We start from the raw sequence: 18,216 nt of genomic DNA, 5'->3' as shown, positions 1-18,216 counted from the left end.
TTTGTAACCATTGGTGTACTGCATGTATGTATGTATGTATGTATGTATGTATGTATGTATGTATGTATCAGCCCAAATCAATGTTTCCTTTTTCCTTTCTAAAGTGTTTGAAATCGACTGACCTCTTAAAATTACTTAACCTAACCTTACATCAATCTTGGCCCCCCCCAAAAATATATTCTATATTCGCCACTGATTGGCACCTATTTCAACAACTGTCTGATAAAAATTTACGAAAACGGCTGAGAGATATCTTCACCCTAAAAATATTATAGCTCAGGACAAGACTTTCTTTCCAAGGAGTTTCACCGAATGACCTTCACATATACGAGTGCACGAATGAACTCAATATGTTTCATGCGTAAATATTCCCGATCTGATCTTTCCATTACAAGTACAATGAACCGGAAGTGGTCAGAAATGTTGCTTACAACTCTCAGTCACCCAATGATCATCACAACATTATATAACGTGTACTTCACTTGAAACTGAAAGCTCTCATAGACTTACTAAACAAAGGCGCAATAATTGGACACACTCTTGTTTTATGTCCTCGGTTGAGTGGCAGATGCAAAGTTTGCCTGTACTGTTATGGACCGAGGTTAGGATACTAACTGCTGACATTCAGAAGGCCATTAGCGGAGAACTGTCAGAAAAATGTAATAATAACAGATAGCTTTCCAGCTTTGTTAAAAGTAACATACATGGACTATGGGGGTCTTTGAAGTTGCACTCGCCATGTATAAAAGACGAGCGATGCTCAAAACGGTATTCGTGAGTTTTGATCAATCCTACGTCCGGCTCATTTCGTCTTACCTCTCCAACCGAACTACCCAGATCTCCATCAACAACCAGCTCTCCTTACCTTTTCCCCTCACCCTGGGTGTTCCCCAAGGTTCTCCGCTCTCCCCTCTCCTCTTCATACTGTTCGTCGTCGACATTCCCCAACCTCCTCAACCGCTTCAACTGTTTCAGTTTGCCGATCACACTGCCATCCTTGCTCCTCTCTGTTCCGTTCAGTCAGTTAACCGCGAAGTCCAACCCTACCTAAATTCTTTCCTATCCTGGTGTGACCGATGGCACCTCAAGCGTAATCCTACTAAAACCCAAGCCATTCTCTTCCGTCGCCGTCGTGACATGTCTAGTAGTACCCGCGACCATAACCAGCTTCAACTCCTCATTCACGACACCCCCATCCGAACCCAACCTGTCCTTAAATACCTCGGCAAACATTTCGACCAGCGCCTCACCTTCCGCTCCCATTTCCTTCACCTCAAAATTAAGACTGCCACCCGTGCTCGCCTGGTGCGTCGCTTGGCTGGCACCCGGTGGGGTCTGAATTCCTACCTCCTCTATCACACTTACAAGACCTTTGTTCGAACTCCTGTCATCTACGGCCTCACTACCTGGGCAGTCGTGGCCCATTCCCACCCCAATCTTTTCCGCCCCCCTCCTTTCCATCGAACGTCGTACCGTGCGCCATGCCCTCCGCCTTCCATTCACTTAACACACTTCGGATGTTTACTACATCTTCTCGTTCCCAAAACTAGATACCTACATCCTCACCATTTCCAACGAGCCCTAGCCCCCGATCATCTCCTCCTGAACCAGCTCCTCCGTGGTCCACCCCCTCTCTCCCCAAATTTCATCCAGACCCCCTATCACCTGTTTCATTCCCTCCCCCCATCCTAAAGTGGTGACTACGCAAAGACCATGACGGGAACCCTAGAACAGTTTCCCACCTGCCCCTACTCGTAGCACTCACACTCCAGGTCGCACTCAGCACTTATGATAAGCATAGGGGTCTAGGACGTTATCCTCCCCGTTCACCTCATTCAACTCATTCTGCTCAATTATATTACTAAATTATTCGTGTTTATTTTCTGTCATTATACTATTACATAATATTGTAATTGTTAAATAATAAATAACTAACAAAAAATTATGTGTATCTGTTACTGAGAATGTTCATGTATCATAAATCAAATTATTATTACCTTTATTGCTATTATTATTATCCTTTTTCAGCTCCACCCCCGTTAAGTTGATTACCCCCCCCCCCCTAAAATAAGCGTGGTTATTTTAAAAGTAGATTCCAAATACCAATTTTCACGCCTGTAACCTTCACTTTTTGAGATATAAGAATCCCTCATAAAAATAATTCAATTTCTTTCACTTCCTTTCAGCCTCCCCATTTAAGTGAATTTTCCGAAAACAAAAAATACACGCTCCTTTATTTAAAAAGGAGATAACAAATACCAAAAATCATGACTGTAACATCTTCAGTCTTTGATATAGATATCCTCATGAAAAGAATTTAACTCCTTTTTCACACACCCCCACCCGCAAAGTTGACACCCCCAGCTTAAAATGCGTCAAATACTAATTATCATGATTGTAACATCTTCAGTTTTTGAGATATACATATCCTCGTAAGAAGAATTCAATTTCCTTTCCAAGCCCCCACCACCCAAGTTAATTTCCCCCCAAAATGCGTGTTTCTTTATATTTAAAGGAGATTCCAAAAACCTATTTTCATGTCTGTAACATCATTAGTTTTTTTAGATATAAGTATCCTCATACAAATAATTAAACTAATTTATCAATTCTTTCATCCTCTTTAGTTGATTTTCCAAAAAACTAAAGAATATGGGTTTCTTTATTTTTAAGAGAGATTCCAAATACTTATATTCATGTCTGCAAAATCTTTAGCTTTTGAGATATAAGTATCCCCATACAAAGAATTAAACTAATGTTTCAATTCATTAACTCCCCCCCCCCCCTTAAGTGGATTTTGTGAAAAAAAGGAATGCATTATTCTTTATTTTTAAAGGAGGCTCCAAATACCTATTTCCATCTCTGTAACGTCTTCACTTTTTGAGATATCACTATCCTAATAAAAAGAATTCAACCCCATTTTCAGTCTTTTTTATTCCCTTATGTGGTCTTTCCGGAAACAATACATACGTTTCATTATTTAAAAATAACAATCTTCACGTCCGTAACATGTTAACTTTATGAGATATCTTCATTTTAAAAATTCATCCCCTTTCTCAGTTCCCCCTAAGTGGAGTTTGCAAAAATAAATGATCTAGGCCTATGTTTCTTTTTCTTTTACAGCGAATTCCAAATACCAATTTTCACATCTGTAATAATTTACGTTTCTGAGATATACTGTAGATATAGTCTTTTTAAAAATTCACCGCCATTCATTGGATTTTACAAAAACAAAAAAATACGCGTTTCTTTATTATTATTATTTTTTTTTTTTTGCTAGTTGTCGCACCGACACAGATAGGTCTTACGGCGACGATGGGACAGGAAAGGGCTAGGGCTGGGAAGGAAGCGGCCATGGCCTTAATTAAGGTACAGCCCCAGCATTTGCCTGGTGTGAAAATGGGAAACCACGGAAAACCATTTTCAGGGCTGCCGACAGTGGGGTTCGAACCTACTATCTCCCAAATACTGGATACTGGCCGCACTTAAGCGACTGCAGCTATCAAGCTCGGTCACTTTATTTTTAAAGTAGACTCCAAATACTAATTTTCATGTCTGTAACATCTTCAGTTTTTGAGATATAAGTATCATCATGAAAGGTATTCAACCCATTTTTCACCTTTTCTCACCCCCCTCTTAAGGGGATTTTTCAGAAACAAAAAAATGTGTGTTTATTTTTTGGAAAGGAGCTTACGTCTGTAAACTTTTAAGTTTTTGAGATATAGATATGCTCATTTAAACAATTAACCCCTGTTTTCACCCCCTTAGCGATGGAATATCAAAAAATCCTCCCTTAGTGAGCATTTACACTTTTAACATAAACTGAAACAACACTAAACCAATTACAACTTGATCAAACAGTGAAGAAACCGTGATGCTGCAAAATTCCAGCAATACAAATTGTACTCAAAAGATATTCGACATAATTTTACTGAATTTGGAAGAAGCATGTTTGCAAATGTATTACTTGGAAATTTACATTTATTGGAGACAACTGTTTACTTACATACATATATCATTATAGACTGTTATGCCTTTCAGCGTTCAGTCTGCAAGCCTCTGCGAATTTAATAAACGTCGCCACAATCCTCGATTTGCAACTACTGTTGTGGCCTCATTTAGTTCTATACATCTTATCTTTAAATCGTTAGAAACTGAGTCTAACGATCGTCGCCTTGGTCTACCTCTACTTCTCTTACCCTCCATATCAGAGTCCATTATTCTCCTAAGTAACCTATCCTCTTGCATTCGCCTCACATGACCCCACCACAGAAGCCGGTTTATGCGTACAACTTCATCCATCGAGTTCATTCCTAAATTAGCCGTTATCTCCTCATTCCGAGTACCCTCCTGCCATTGTTCCCACCTGTTTGTACCAGCAATCATTCTTGCTACTTTCATGTCTGTTACTTCTAACTTATGAATAAGATATCCTGAGTCCACCCAGCTTTCGCTCCCGTTAAGCAAAGTTGGTGTGAAAACAGACCGATGTAAAGATAGTTTCGTCTGAGAGCTGACTTCCTTCTTACAGAATACTGCTGATCACAACTGCAAGCTCACTGCATTAGCTTTATGACACCTTGATTCAATCTCACTTACTATATTACCATCCTGGGAGAACACACAACCTAAATACTTGAAATTATCGACCTGTTCTAGCTTTGTATCACCAATCTGACATTCAATTCTGTTGAATTTCTTATCTACTGACATCAATTTAGTCCTCGAGAGGCTAATTTTCATACCATACTCATTGCACCTATTTTCAAGTTCCAAGATATTAGACTGCAGGTTTTCGGCACAGTCTGCCATTAAGACCAAGTCGTCAGCATAGGCCAGACTGCTTATTACATTTCCACCTAACTGAATCCCTCCCTGCCATTTTATACCTTTCAGCAGATGATCCATATAAACTACGAACAGCAAAGGTGAAAGATTACAGCCTTGTCTAACCCCTGTAAGTACCCTGAACCAAGAACTCATTCTACCATCAATTCTCACCGAAGCCCAATTGTCAACATAAATGACTTTGGAAATAAAGGTAGATTATTAAAATCAATCATAGTCCCCCAGTATAGTGAACATCTTTCCCCTTGGTACCCTGTCATATGCTTTCTCTAGATCTACGAAACATAAACACAACTGCCTATTCCTCTCATAGCATTTTTCAATTATCTGGCGTATACTGAAAATCTGATCCTGACAGCCTCTCTGTGGTCAAACCACACTGGTTTTCATCCAACTTCCTCTCAACAACTGATCGCAGCCTACCTTTCAAGATGCCAGTGAATACTTTGCCTGGTATACTAATCAGTGAGATAGCTCATAGTTGTTGCAATCCTTCCTGTTCCCTTTCTTATAGATAGGTCCAATCACTGCTTTTGCCCAATCTGAAGGGACCTTACCAACACTCCATGCTAATCTTACTACTCTATGAAGACATTTCATCCCTGCCTTCCCACTCTACTTCACCCTTTCAGGTCTAATTTCATCTATTCCTGCTGCTTTATGACAATGGAGTTTATTTACCATCCTTTCCACTTCCATTTCACCAACATCATTTTCCTCCTCCTCATGAGCTTGGCTGTTCGCAACACCACCAGGATGATTTCCTTTTACATTGAGAAGATGTTCAAAATATTCCTTCCACCTCTCCAGTGATTCCCTGAGATCTATTATGTGTGCACCTGAATTACTCAAAACACTGTTCATTTCCTTTTTCCCTCTCTTCCTAAGATTCTTTATTACTGTCCAGAAAGGTTTTCCTGCTGCTTGACCTTGCCTTTCCAGGTTATTACCAAAATTTTCCACAACTTCTTTTTGGATTCAACAACTATTTGTTTCGCTCTGTTTCTTTCATTTAAGTACAAATCCCTGTCTACCTTGGCCCTTGTTTGGAGCTATTTCTGATAAGCCTTTTTTTTACGTTTACAAGCTGCTCTCACTTCATCATTCCACCCAGATGTTCGCCTTTTCCCATCTTTACACACAGTTGTTCCTAGGCATTTCCTTGCTGTTTCTACTACAGCGTCCCTGTATGCCACCCATTCACTTTCTATATCCTGAACCTGCTTACTGTCCACTGTTCGAAACTTCTCACTAATCATGTACTTCTGTCTAATTTCCTCGTCCTGGAGATTTTCTACCCTTATTCGTTTGCAGACAGATTTCACTTTCTCTACCCTAGGGCTAGAGATACTTAGTTGACTACAGATCAGATAGTTGTCTGTATCATCAAAAAATCCCCAGAAAACTCATACATTCCTAACAGATTTCTTGAATTTGAAGTCGGTTAAGATATAGTCTATTATGGATCTGGTACCCCTAGCCTCCCATGTGTAGCGGTGAATAGCTTTATGCTTGAAGAATGTATTCGTAACTGCTAAACCCATACTAGGACAGAAGTCCAGCAAACACTTCCCATTCCCATTAGCTTCCATATCTTCCCCACATTTACCAATCACCCTTTCGTATCCTTCAGTTCTATTTCCAACTTTCGCATTGAAATCGCCCATTAGCACTATTCTATCCTTGCTGTTGACCCTGACCTCAATGTCACTCAATGCTTCATAAAACTTGTCATCTTCATCCTCATCTGCACCCTCACATGGTGAATACACGGAGACAATTCTAGTCCTAATTCCTCCAATTGACAAATCTACCCACATCATTCGCTCATTTACATGCCTAACAGAAACTATATTGCGTGCAATGGTATTCCTGATAAAGAGCCCTACCCCAGATTCTGCCTTTCCCTTTCTAACACCCAGCAAGTACACTTTATAATCTCCTATCTCTTTCTCGTTATCTCCCCTTACCCGAATCTCACTTACTCCTACCACATCCAGATGCCAGACTCAACCAGTTCTACTTTCTTTATTCCATAAGCCCCATTAATATTGATAGCTCCCCATCGAATTCCATTTCGTTCGCCAAGTTGTTTCCAAGGAGTCCCTCGCCTGTCAGATGGGAGTGGGACTCTGTTATTCCCATAGGTCCGAGGCTTGCTTAAAATGTTCTGAGTTTGGTAAATTCATGAAGCAGGATGCTACCCTACTTGCACATAGTCCGAGTGAGGATCTCTCCTCTAACGGGTTATGGACCACTGATGAATTGTATAGTCCTAGATGCCTGAGCACAAGGAGGGCCACGACTCAGAATATGTCTGAAATGCCTACTCCCATTCCATAGCAACTGGTATCCCGACTCTCAGGACCACTTACTAGGCCACTCAGTTGTTGCCCATGTTTCACGGTCTAGGACATGAACAATAACCCACACCATGAACCGTGACGACTGTTTTAGATACTTTGTTAGAAAGAATAGAGACATCCTTTCGTTGTTAAAATAGTCGTGCAAAAACTAGGACATCTTCTCCACCAGCCACATTATGCATTTCGTCATCTACACCTCAGGTAGAACATCTACGTTGATCTGCAGAAGATAGTGGTTTTTGAAACCTGCAGTATGTTGAGGAAAGTGCTGAATAGTGAGAGATTTGAAGGATTCATAACAGGAGAAAATCAGAGGATGAATATTTCCGCTTGGATATTAATCCCACCCAATGTAACTGAACACCGACGAAATATGAGAATATCTGGCTGATAATGTTGATTCTTCTTATTATTATTAAATCATCTACATACATAAAATCATAAGGCTCAAGCATCTGTACAATCATAATAGAGCAAAATTTTCTTAAAATTATTTGTTACATACGTGATAATCACCATCTAAACGATTTTTCCCTTTGGTGTCAGCCTGTCAGTGTGGTTATCTATCTGTTTTTGTGTTCTTAAACTGGAAAACTACTGGATATATTTCAACCAAACTACGTATTGGGAATCTACTCATTCACGACTGTATCAGGTGCATATGATGACAAGGTATCACTTGGAGTTAAGGTTATGGGAAGATTATTCTCAAATATCTTTGTTAATATTAGGACTATCAAAAGACTGTATATAACAAACATTTAAGAGTTTATGCTGTATTATGTACTTATCGTACAACAGTTATGTTTACAAAAAGTTGGATTTTTAGTCCAAGTCCTTTGGAACACTTGGTGCATGTCACTTCAAGCTGGGTGGACGAGAAGAACTAAACAACCATTTTACTCTTTTCCAGAGCAGATAATAAGGTCATCAACGATGGGTTTGATGAGTCTTCAGTCACAGCGCCACACCAGTTGTCAGAGAAACAACAATATGAGAAGCAGGGAGAAATTTGCACAACTTCAGACCAAGAACTGTACCATACAATAAATTCTGAAATCATCCTCATTCTGTCTCAACATTGTTCAGATTTATCGTACTTTATGTTACTGCCATGTGCTTTCGGAGAAAAACATAATTTTAATGTGCCATATTAAACGTGTTAATACAGCCATGTAACTTCGCATAAATTCATGAAGGAAATGTATAAACCACTGCAAATTCCCATGCAAAGAATGGGTAAAAATGCTAGTTATACAATAAAAGTGAAATGTGGTTATGCCATAAGGTTAAGAAAGACAACATATAAATACAAATACATTTTAATTGTATTTTCATCTAAAATACAACTGCAGTTCCAACATGCATAACTCTTCCAGAAAGGACATATCTTTTACAAAAACAAGTTTTCGAATACCATCCGTTTAAAATTCAGTACTTCGTTTTTACATGTATAAAAGATAAACAAGGCAAGAATTATTCTATTTGTGACCTAAGTAGTCCATCTACCGATGTATCTAGAAACTTTCTTTTTTTTTCCCAACAACATGTGACCTTTACAAGCAAGATGAGTATTAACAATAATTACGTATGTCTAAGTTTCTTGTAGAGGAGATTCAAGATATTGTCAACAGGGGTGGATTAAATGCTTACTGTACACATCATTTACAATATATTTTTGTACCATGTTATAACATGAAAGAAGCCATTGTAATGTCATATCCACCAGCCATTTAACACAAACACTGAAAGAGATCAGAACTGATGAAGTGACATAACTGACATCATCCTATGCTTGTTTCAACTCCATTTTAGGCTTCTCTGAATATTTTTACAAAATATTTAAATCCAACTTTCTAAGAAAACTGTTAAATTGGAATATAAGAAAACTGTAAACAGTAGGAACACTTTTATAACTTATATATCATATATGTTTTATTATAAAATATTTCTCTGAACTAATATACTAGCATAGTAGCCATGATCCAAATACCAAGGCACATGATAGAGGAAAGACCATATTTTTTTTCAAAGTGTAAAATGTGAAATATTAAAAAATTAAGAAAATTAGATTTTTCCCAAAATTTCTCAATAATTTAATTTTGTACGATGACTCAATGTAATATAAATAATAGCAACTATTTTGAAAAAACTATAAAAATTAAAATTTATAATGATATAAACTCTGTAAACATGGTGCTCCTTGACAAGTCCAAAAAAATATGTTTTTCTGGTTTTAAAAAGTCATGTTTTATTACATATGAACACAAATGTCATGGATACTTTTACACAAATTTAAAGTGTAATAAAACTAATCAATACTTTTTTAAACCCATGAGATTTTTAAGGAATGTAAAAATGATAACTAAAATATTTACCATATTGCATAGAGAAAGAGAAAACTAGCTCTGAAAGGTTATTTTTAGACTACTGGAATCAACACTATTTTATAACGGAGTGAATAATGATACAAATGTGAATCACTCAGAATTTCCTACAATAAATACAACAGACAATTACATTGGTTAATATTTGATGAATAACTAATTAGGTGAGAAAAGGTCTACGCTTAATTTAACACTGTTCTTGAGTGATCCACTTCACGTCAATGAATTTAATGGTATACTGTTGGGTAATGGACTAACATCACATTGGTATGATCACATTCTGTCAGTGGGAGTGGATAAAATAATGAGCATGTAATTTTGAAATATAAAAGTAGAACCTAATTTATCTGGAATGTGTTTTTAAATTATTCCTAGTAAGAAGACAAGGAGCAATTAGAAATTCGATAGATTACAGCTGTTACGCCTATTTATTTTGTGAAAGAAATCACAGAGAATTTTATGAAAAAAAGATCATAATAATTATTCTAATCTGATTTTAAGATTATTTTTATTTGAAAAGAAAGCAGTTGCTAGATAGACTATTATCTTGTTTGTTACAGAAATGTATATAGGTTCATCAGCCCATAAAGTAAGTACAGGCTGCCAACTACATATGGAACGAAGAACAAGGAAGTAGAAAAGTAAGCATGATATTCTCAATTTTGTACACAAAATAAAAACTATTTACACAGTCCTCAGAAGACAATGGAAACTATCAAACAAAAACTCACTGCTAGGCTAATGTCTCTCTTTACATCTTCTTTATATTAATTTTTAAAAAACAAGTTTTATATACTCTCATGTGGCTTGATAACGATATACTGCATTATTTACGAAGCACATGGAATGTTCTATTCACAGAAATTATTGCTGTAGTTTTACATAAATCAAATCACTGATTTTAAAAACCAGTCATAAAGCACTGTTTCTTCTCATAAACACGAAGGCACTTGTTTCGTCATCCTTGGTTAACAACTAAGTTATGGCAAGGACTAAGGCACACTTAATAGTTCCTCATTCTTCACTAAGAGCACAATATCTTGATAACTGTCTTCATGATATCGGTCTCAAAATAACTGAATCTAGTTACTGAGCTACAACTACTAATCACAGTTTAACATTAGGCACAATGTTCACTTCACTTCAAATACTGAAGCCTTACACAAATAGTATAAAGCAGCCTTCTTAACTTCCACAACTGTACCAAACAATAGTTCCCTAATACAAAGGGAATTCTATAATCATTTAGTTGCTAAAGGATAAAATTTGTACAAGATTTAAGCAACTAAATAATGTAAAACTATACAAAATAAATCTTTCTGTTCGTTAAAAAGACATCAAAATATACTTTGGACCCTCTTAACCAGCTGCATATTAAATACCTGACAATATATAATTATTATATACTGAATAGTTAGGATGCAGCCAAACTGTGGCAATAACCTTTTACTTTTGATACTAAATGGGAAGTTAATGATTACTGCAATGTAAAAGATATAGTAGTTACAAAGATGATTTTCCCATAAGAATTTTAACAGGGCCAATTAAACTTCAAAACTGATTGTGTTTAACAAGTTACCACATTTTTCACATTGCAACAATCATATTAGCAAACATCAATCTTCAGTCTGAATTTAAGATTCACTGTCCACGAGCAAAGCAAAATCACTTCATATAAATATAAAAATTAGAACTAGATGTAAATGGCTTCTGCTTGTTTCTGATGTTGTCCTCCTGACGCATAGGCATTTGCCACAGGACTATGGATGCCTTCTGACCAGTCTGAATTAGAATGTGGAGATGAGGAGGACCAGTGGCCTGGGCTATCTGGAGAAGGAGTTGGGAAATTTTCAGGTGCTTGTATGTAATGTTGCGGAGTGACTTCTGGATTCTGCGAGTGTTGCGACGGTGGGGTGAGGTAGTGGTAGTATTGTTGTTGCTGCTGCTGTTGTTGTTGCTGCTGCTGTTGTTGTTGTTGCTGTTGTTGTTGTGCATTACCTAACTGCTGCTGCAACTGTTGCAAGTTAGCTCCATATGCCATAGGAGGTAACTCTGCTGAAAAGTCAAAGCCCATTGCCGCAGCTTGCTGCTGTGATATGCCTCCATGCTTCTGCTGTGTAGCAGCTCGCATGGCAGCAATGTGTGTAGGCGATGTCGGCAAAGATGGTCTTGACTTGGCAGGTGATGGAGACCCCATGTAACTCGTAGGTGGAGACATGGTCAAACTAGAGTTGACACTATGAGGTGGCGATTGCTGATTGCTGTATGGGGGAGATAACGTATTGGGATGTTGCATTGCTTGTTGTTGCATCTGTCCTTGAGCAGAAATTGTTAGTGGCAAAGAAGTCTGTCTTTGATGTTGACTCAAGGCTTGTTCATGGAATGATGGTAAACCACTAGCATAGTTGCTATTGCCATACTGATCAAGGCCTAAGTTATGAATGCTTTGCAAAGATGGAGCACCCTTGATACAGTCTTCATATGATGGCGGCTGCTTGGTAGCACCAGACATCATGCCTGTGCCATCTAGGCCCGAAGCATGATGCAGTTGTGCAAGCGTTAAGCCACCATTGCTGTAGAGTGAACTGTCGTACGGACTGGGAGTACTGTCTGTCGTACTCATGCTACCCACAGTATGTGGTGACTCTAAGGAATTGATAGGTGACAGACTGGATGCCACACTTTCTACACTCTGAATACCATGAGGTGGCTCTGTAGGCGGCTGAACTGCTGGTTTCTTTGTATTCTTCTTTATACTTGGCTTCCGTCTGACAGCAGCTGCTCCTCCTTCCACATCGGGACTTGTGGGAGAGTTGCTATTTGGCAAACCTTGTCCAGAACTGTTATTGTTGTTAGTACTGTTGTTGTTATTGTTATTGCTAGCCCCAGTTTTCTGGCGCTTCTTGGATTTTGAGGGCTTAGCACCAGCTCCAATCACAGTTGGATGTGTAATGAGATGATGATGATTCGGAGAACCTGAAACAAAAAGTAAAACTCCTGTTAAAATCAAGAAAAAAACTTCATATATATTACATTTACAGTCATTTTTATACCTCTGTTCAAAATTTTAAGTGGACTTTAAGCTTACTGTAACAGAATGCAACTAAGTTATCAACAGCAAGGTTTTTGAAAGATAGTCGACCTCTTCAGTCCTGAGAAGAAATCTGAGACATTTTTACTAAATTGTTTAATGATAAATAGTTTGTTGAGCCAATACTACTTAGATATAATATTAAATGTTATTAGAAAGGTAAGCTAAATAAGAAGATAATGAGTTCATACCCCGTGTATTGAACTGTTGGCATTTCAAATTTATATGGATACCTGCAAGCTTTTAATATCACAAACTCTCACTTTAGATATTGCTCAAGTTCAGTATGAATTCATTTTCCAAAATTCTCACTATATCTCTTAAAGCTTCAAAATGTGTTTATACAGGTTGTTCAAGGAGTGATGATAAATATGTTCATGATGTGGTGTTAATCAGGATGATTATATTGATATGGTTTTATTCAGCGCACAATGATTTAAATGAGTTAGGATGTTGAAATGAATTGAGAATGTAAATTGAATAGTGTCGTCAAAATGGTAAAGAGTAAAGTAAACTCGTATCCTCATCCTGAGTTGGTGCAGCTCTTTTCAGGCACACCCCTAATGGAAGCGAGCTGCATGTATAATTTTAACCACATACCAACCCTCCTGCCATTCTTAAATCACTGGCAGTACCAGGAATCAAACCCAGGCCTCCGAGAAGGGCAGCTAATAGCGCTAACCATTACGCTACGGAGGCGGGCTGTCAAAATGATGAAATAGAAGTATAGATATGTGTCCGTGAGTTAATGTGGAATTAATAGGTGTCTGCGAATAAATAAGGTAATAGCAGCCAGTCTTCATGAATATCTAAGTAATTTGAACGTGTTAATGTGAATTTTGTCAGATATTATTTACTCACTGAGGAATAATGTTGTGTAGAAATTTGTATCTGTAGCTAGAGTAGACAACCATTTGAGTAGATCTTATAAATTTTATTCGAGCAGATTTTACACCAGAAATTGAACCAAGGACTTCGAGAATGAGAACATATTGGAAAATTGGTCCATCGCATTGCTATGTGTTGCATGAATATTAGTAGCTGTTTAGTCCAAGAGATTGTCAATACTAATTGTCATTTGTGTGGAGAACTTGGTGACTTGGTTTATTTATTTAATTTGTATGTTTATCTTTGTTGGTGTTTGGAATGTCAGTGTGTTTCGTAATTCCAAGTCTATTTTTCATTCAAGTATAATAAATTTAACAGATTAATTTATTCATGAGTGACTTACTTTGGATATTTCAAATTAGATTATTTCAAAACATTCAATTTTATGTCAAATACAACGTGCAGAGAAATTATGTTGAAATATTTGAAGAAGTGCAATACAATCATCACAAGCACAAATATATATTTTTATTTGAGATTTAGGCTATACATTCAAATATTTAACTTGGAATTCAATAATTAATCCCAATTAATTACTATACTATATCTTGAATTTCAATGATTTGATCATATTTAAATAACTTGTATCATTCAGAATTTTATAACGGAAAACTAATTTTAACATTGATAAAGATAATTTCAAACGTGATCGTCCACATGTCTTTGACCAAAACACATATTTAACTTTCAATGGAAAGACATGCCCATACATTTTATTGTCAATTGTTGTCTGTTGTTTGCTTTGATTCATCATTTTAAAATAAATTTAGAACTCAAAATAATTTGAGACTTATTTCACAGATATTTGAAATTTAGATTAACTCTCATATTAATGTCAGATGTCAGGATCCCTAGAACTAAAATCAAACTTAGGAGAAATAGAGCCCTCTCCTATGGGAAACTCGAACGCCCTATAAGTAATTTCGTGTTTCTCCCTGAGCGATGTCGTGGCGTTAAACGAGTATAGACTTCACCTGTCACTGGGACTGTCACCAAACAGGCTAGGGACCCCAAAAAATATGGACTCAACACAAATATCGGCCATTTTGGACATATTCTCGTTCACCCCTTCTCAACTCCCATGCCGATGGAGACCGAACTAGGACTTAAACGGCATCCCGTGTGTTACAATTCATCTCAGCAACCGCAAAAATTATTTTTACATTTCACCATCTCCCCTAGGGGTGCTAGGGGTGTCTTACCCCCACAGAATTATTTTCCAGATAGTAAGTCATGTGTGTGTACCAAGTCTGGTTGAGAGCTGTGCTGGAACACACACACATTCATCCATAATTTCGGTCATTTTGGACATTTTGTTTTTCAACCCTTTTAACTCCCATTCTGACTGGGACTGACCGTTGACTTACATTGCATCCAGTGTCACATTTCATCTTAGCGACCCCGAAAATTATGGATTTGCCACTAATATTGGCCGTTTTTTAATCATTTTTACATTTCACCCCCTCCTCTAGGGTGCTAGGAGTGTCTTGCCCCCACAGCATTTTTTTTTTCCAGATAGTAAGTCAATTTGTACCAAGTTTGGTTGAGAGCTATGCTGGAACATACACACATACATCCATAATCTTGTTCATTTTTGGACATTTTCTTCTCACTTCTTATGCCGATGGGGGTTGAACTTTGACTTAAACGGCATCCAGAGTATCACAGTTCATCTTAGCGACCCCAAAAACTATGGGTTTCGACACTATTTTCAATCATTTTTATAAGCCACCCCCTTTCCACTCCCACCCCTAGAGGTGGCTTATCCCCCCCCCCCCCCACAGTGTTTGTCTCCAGATAGTAAGTCATAAATAGGGCCCGGATGTTTATGACCTAAAAATGTTAGAAATATGTAAGCATTTATGACCTACAAAATCATTAAATTTGACTTCAAAATGTTTCGGCAACATTATTTTTGAAATCTTCAAAATCTTTCCGCTGTTTAAATTAACATTACCGAGCTCGATAGCTGCAGTCGCTTAAGTGCAGGCAGTATCCAGTATTCGGGAGATAGTAGGTTCGAACCCCACTGTCGGCAGCCCTGAAAATGGTTTTCCGTGGTTTCCCATTTTCACACCAGGCAAATGCTGGGGCTGTACCTTAATTAAGGCCACGGCCGCTTCCTTCCCACTCCTGGCTCTTTCCTGTCCCATCGTCGCCGTAAGACCTATCTGTGTCGGTGCGACGTAAAACAAAATAGCAAAAAAAAAAAAAAAAAAAAAAAAAATTAACATTAGGTGTAGGCTATGTATGTATGTTCAGTCTTCAGCCCTAAGGCTGGTTGGATCCTCAACAGGTCCGCCATCAGCTGTCATAGATGGCCTAGGCATCACTGAAGAGGCGTACTAGGGAAATGAGGAGTGAGGTAGTTTCCCGTTGCTTTCCTCAATTAACATTATACTGAAAATATATTTATGCTCGACGATTCTGAAATATAAATATTATACGCCAGAAAACTGAATCTTAATGAAGCTCAATAGTTCAAGTTTCCTTATGATACAGGTTCTCCACCAATGAGAGTTCAGATTTTCATTATGATACAACTGTTTGATCAATTAGGTAAGGATGGCATCGCACCTGCGCTCAATACACTAGCTTCCAAAATCAAACATGTCGGACACACATATTAACATCAATGCACCTTCTACCTCCAATAATCCACAACCACACTGCACATTCCCACAAATTCACTTCACCAACTGTACAGTAAACAATTTATATTTGAAATAAAGCTAGGTTATGATAACCTTCTATCACAGCTTTGAAAACATACGACATTGTCAAGGTCTCTGATCTACTCATGGAAAACCAATAACCCAGCGCATGCGCTCTGTTCAGTAAACTCAACTGTCAAGTGACATCTGGACAGAAATTTATGAATATTTAAAAAGAGTTATAATTATCGTCGAGCATAAACAATCGTATGCAACTCACCTATAATGGTAATTAAGACACTCGTATGGAAATTATAAAACTCGCTTCGCTCGTTATATAAACACACTCGTGTCTTAATTATTGCCATTATAGGCTTGTTGCATAATGTACTATTTTAAATCTAGCACATTCAATAATAATAAATAAGTAATAATATTAACTGTTATCATTAGACTATATTTTGAATTTATTTTATTACTTAATCGAGAGGTAACTCGACTCTGCACAGAATTAAATAAATGTCACATTTTGATGGGCGATCAGAAAGAATTACAATAGCAAATTACATACATTTTAAAGTTTTCAAATGGGAATAATCTATTTTCATGCAACATTGACTTGTAACAGAAAAAAGACCGCTCAACATCGCAGGATGTTGTTGCGGCATATTTGAAATAAAAATCCGTCTTTGAGACAACTGCAAGCAGGTATGCGAAAATGTAATGAAAAAGATAAAAATATGACGAAATACGAACACGGGGAAATATGACCATAATACGAAAAATTACCAGAAAATGACAAAAAGAACGTTAAAAAGGCCAAAATGTGACTATATGACCGGTGAAAATTCCATAATCTTAGTTACTGTAGATGCTTAAATTGTATTTTCCATGGAAAGAATATCATGAAAAAAAAATATGACGTCATAAACATCCGGGCCCTAGTCATAAGTCTACCAAGTTTGATTGAAAGTGCTCCAGTGGTTTAGAAGAAGATGTGGAAAGGTACTTTATAAAACATGGCAGTGTGTTCCCATCCTCCTATAGCCAGCCATGGTCATGAACCTCCTAGGAAGGAAGGTACTTCATAAAACATGGCAGCATGTTCCCATCCTCCTATATACAGCATTTCTTAACAGACTATCATGACACAGAGAAAGTTGCTGTCATCTAGAGACAATCTGTCCATCATGGTAGTTCCAAACTTAGTGCGGCTTTGTAATTATATTAATTACTTAAAATTAATCACCATAAAAACTGCCTATCACATTTCATTCGAATCACTTCTTAAACCCTCTCAGGAGCAATAAGAACAAAATAGAAATTTTCAATGAAATTGGTCCAGTAGTTTTTGAGTCCATTCGAGATGAACAAACAAATCTTTTTTTTTTTTCTATTGGCTTTACGTCGCATCAACACAGATAGGTCTTATGGCGATGATGGGACAGGAAAGGGCTAGGACTGGGAAGGAAGCGGCCGTGGCTTTAATTAAGGTACAGCCCCAGCATTTGCCTGGTGTGAAAATGGGAAACCACGGAAAACCATCTTCAGGGCTGCCGACAGTGAGGTTCGAGCCCACTATCTCCCGAATACTGGATACTGGCCGCACTTAAGCGACTGCAGCTATCGAGGTCGGTAATCTTCATTTTTATATATCAGATGTTTTTATGATGCTTTATTATTATTATTATTATTATTATGATTATATAGTATTCTGCCTAGTGGCAGGTCCGTGTCTACGTGTGGAGAATTTCTGACGGTAATGTTCCCTGTTTTCAGCTTCTTCCTTCAGTCTGCTGTATTTCCTCCCAACTTTCATGTCATCCAGATGTTGAATTCTTTTTCCTCCTCGTCCTGCAGTTCCTTTGATCTTCACTTCGATGACGTGTATGAGCCCCTCGTGTCTAAGTATGTGTCCAATCCAGTTGGCCTTCCTCTGAAGAATTGTGTTCAGAATATTTTTCTTCTCTCCTACTCTTCTCAGT

General features: G+C 37.6%; 1 protein-coding gene across 1 annotated transcript in view; it reads right to left on the bottom strand.

Annotated features, from left to right (window-relative positions):
* Positions 1-8,517: 8,517 nt before the first annotated feature.
* The window catches only part of N (neurogenic locus Notch protein), a 518,735-nt gene continuing 509,036 nt past the window's right edge, over positions 8,518-18,216 (bottom strand). The window contains exon 25 of the mRNA XM_067143095.2: positions 8,518-12,574. Within this exon, the coding sequence (XP_066999196.2) occupies positions 11,292-12,574 (1,283 nt within the window). The 3' untranslated portion in view covers positions 8,518-11,291. The remainder of the gene's footprint in view (positions 12,575-18,216) is intronic.

The sequence above is a fragment of the Anabrus simplex genome, chromosome 3, assembly GCF_040414725.1.
Source record: "Anabrus simplex isolate iqAnaSimp1 chromosome 3, ASM4041472v1, whole genome shotgun sequence".
NCBI lineage: Eukaryota > Metazoa > Arthropoda > Insecta > Orthoptera > Tettigoniidae > Anabrus > Anabrus simplex.
Note: the sequence above shows the minus strand (reverse complement) of the source record. Positions and strands in the feature narration are given on the sequence as shown.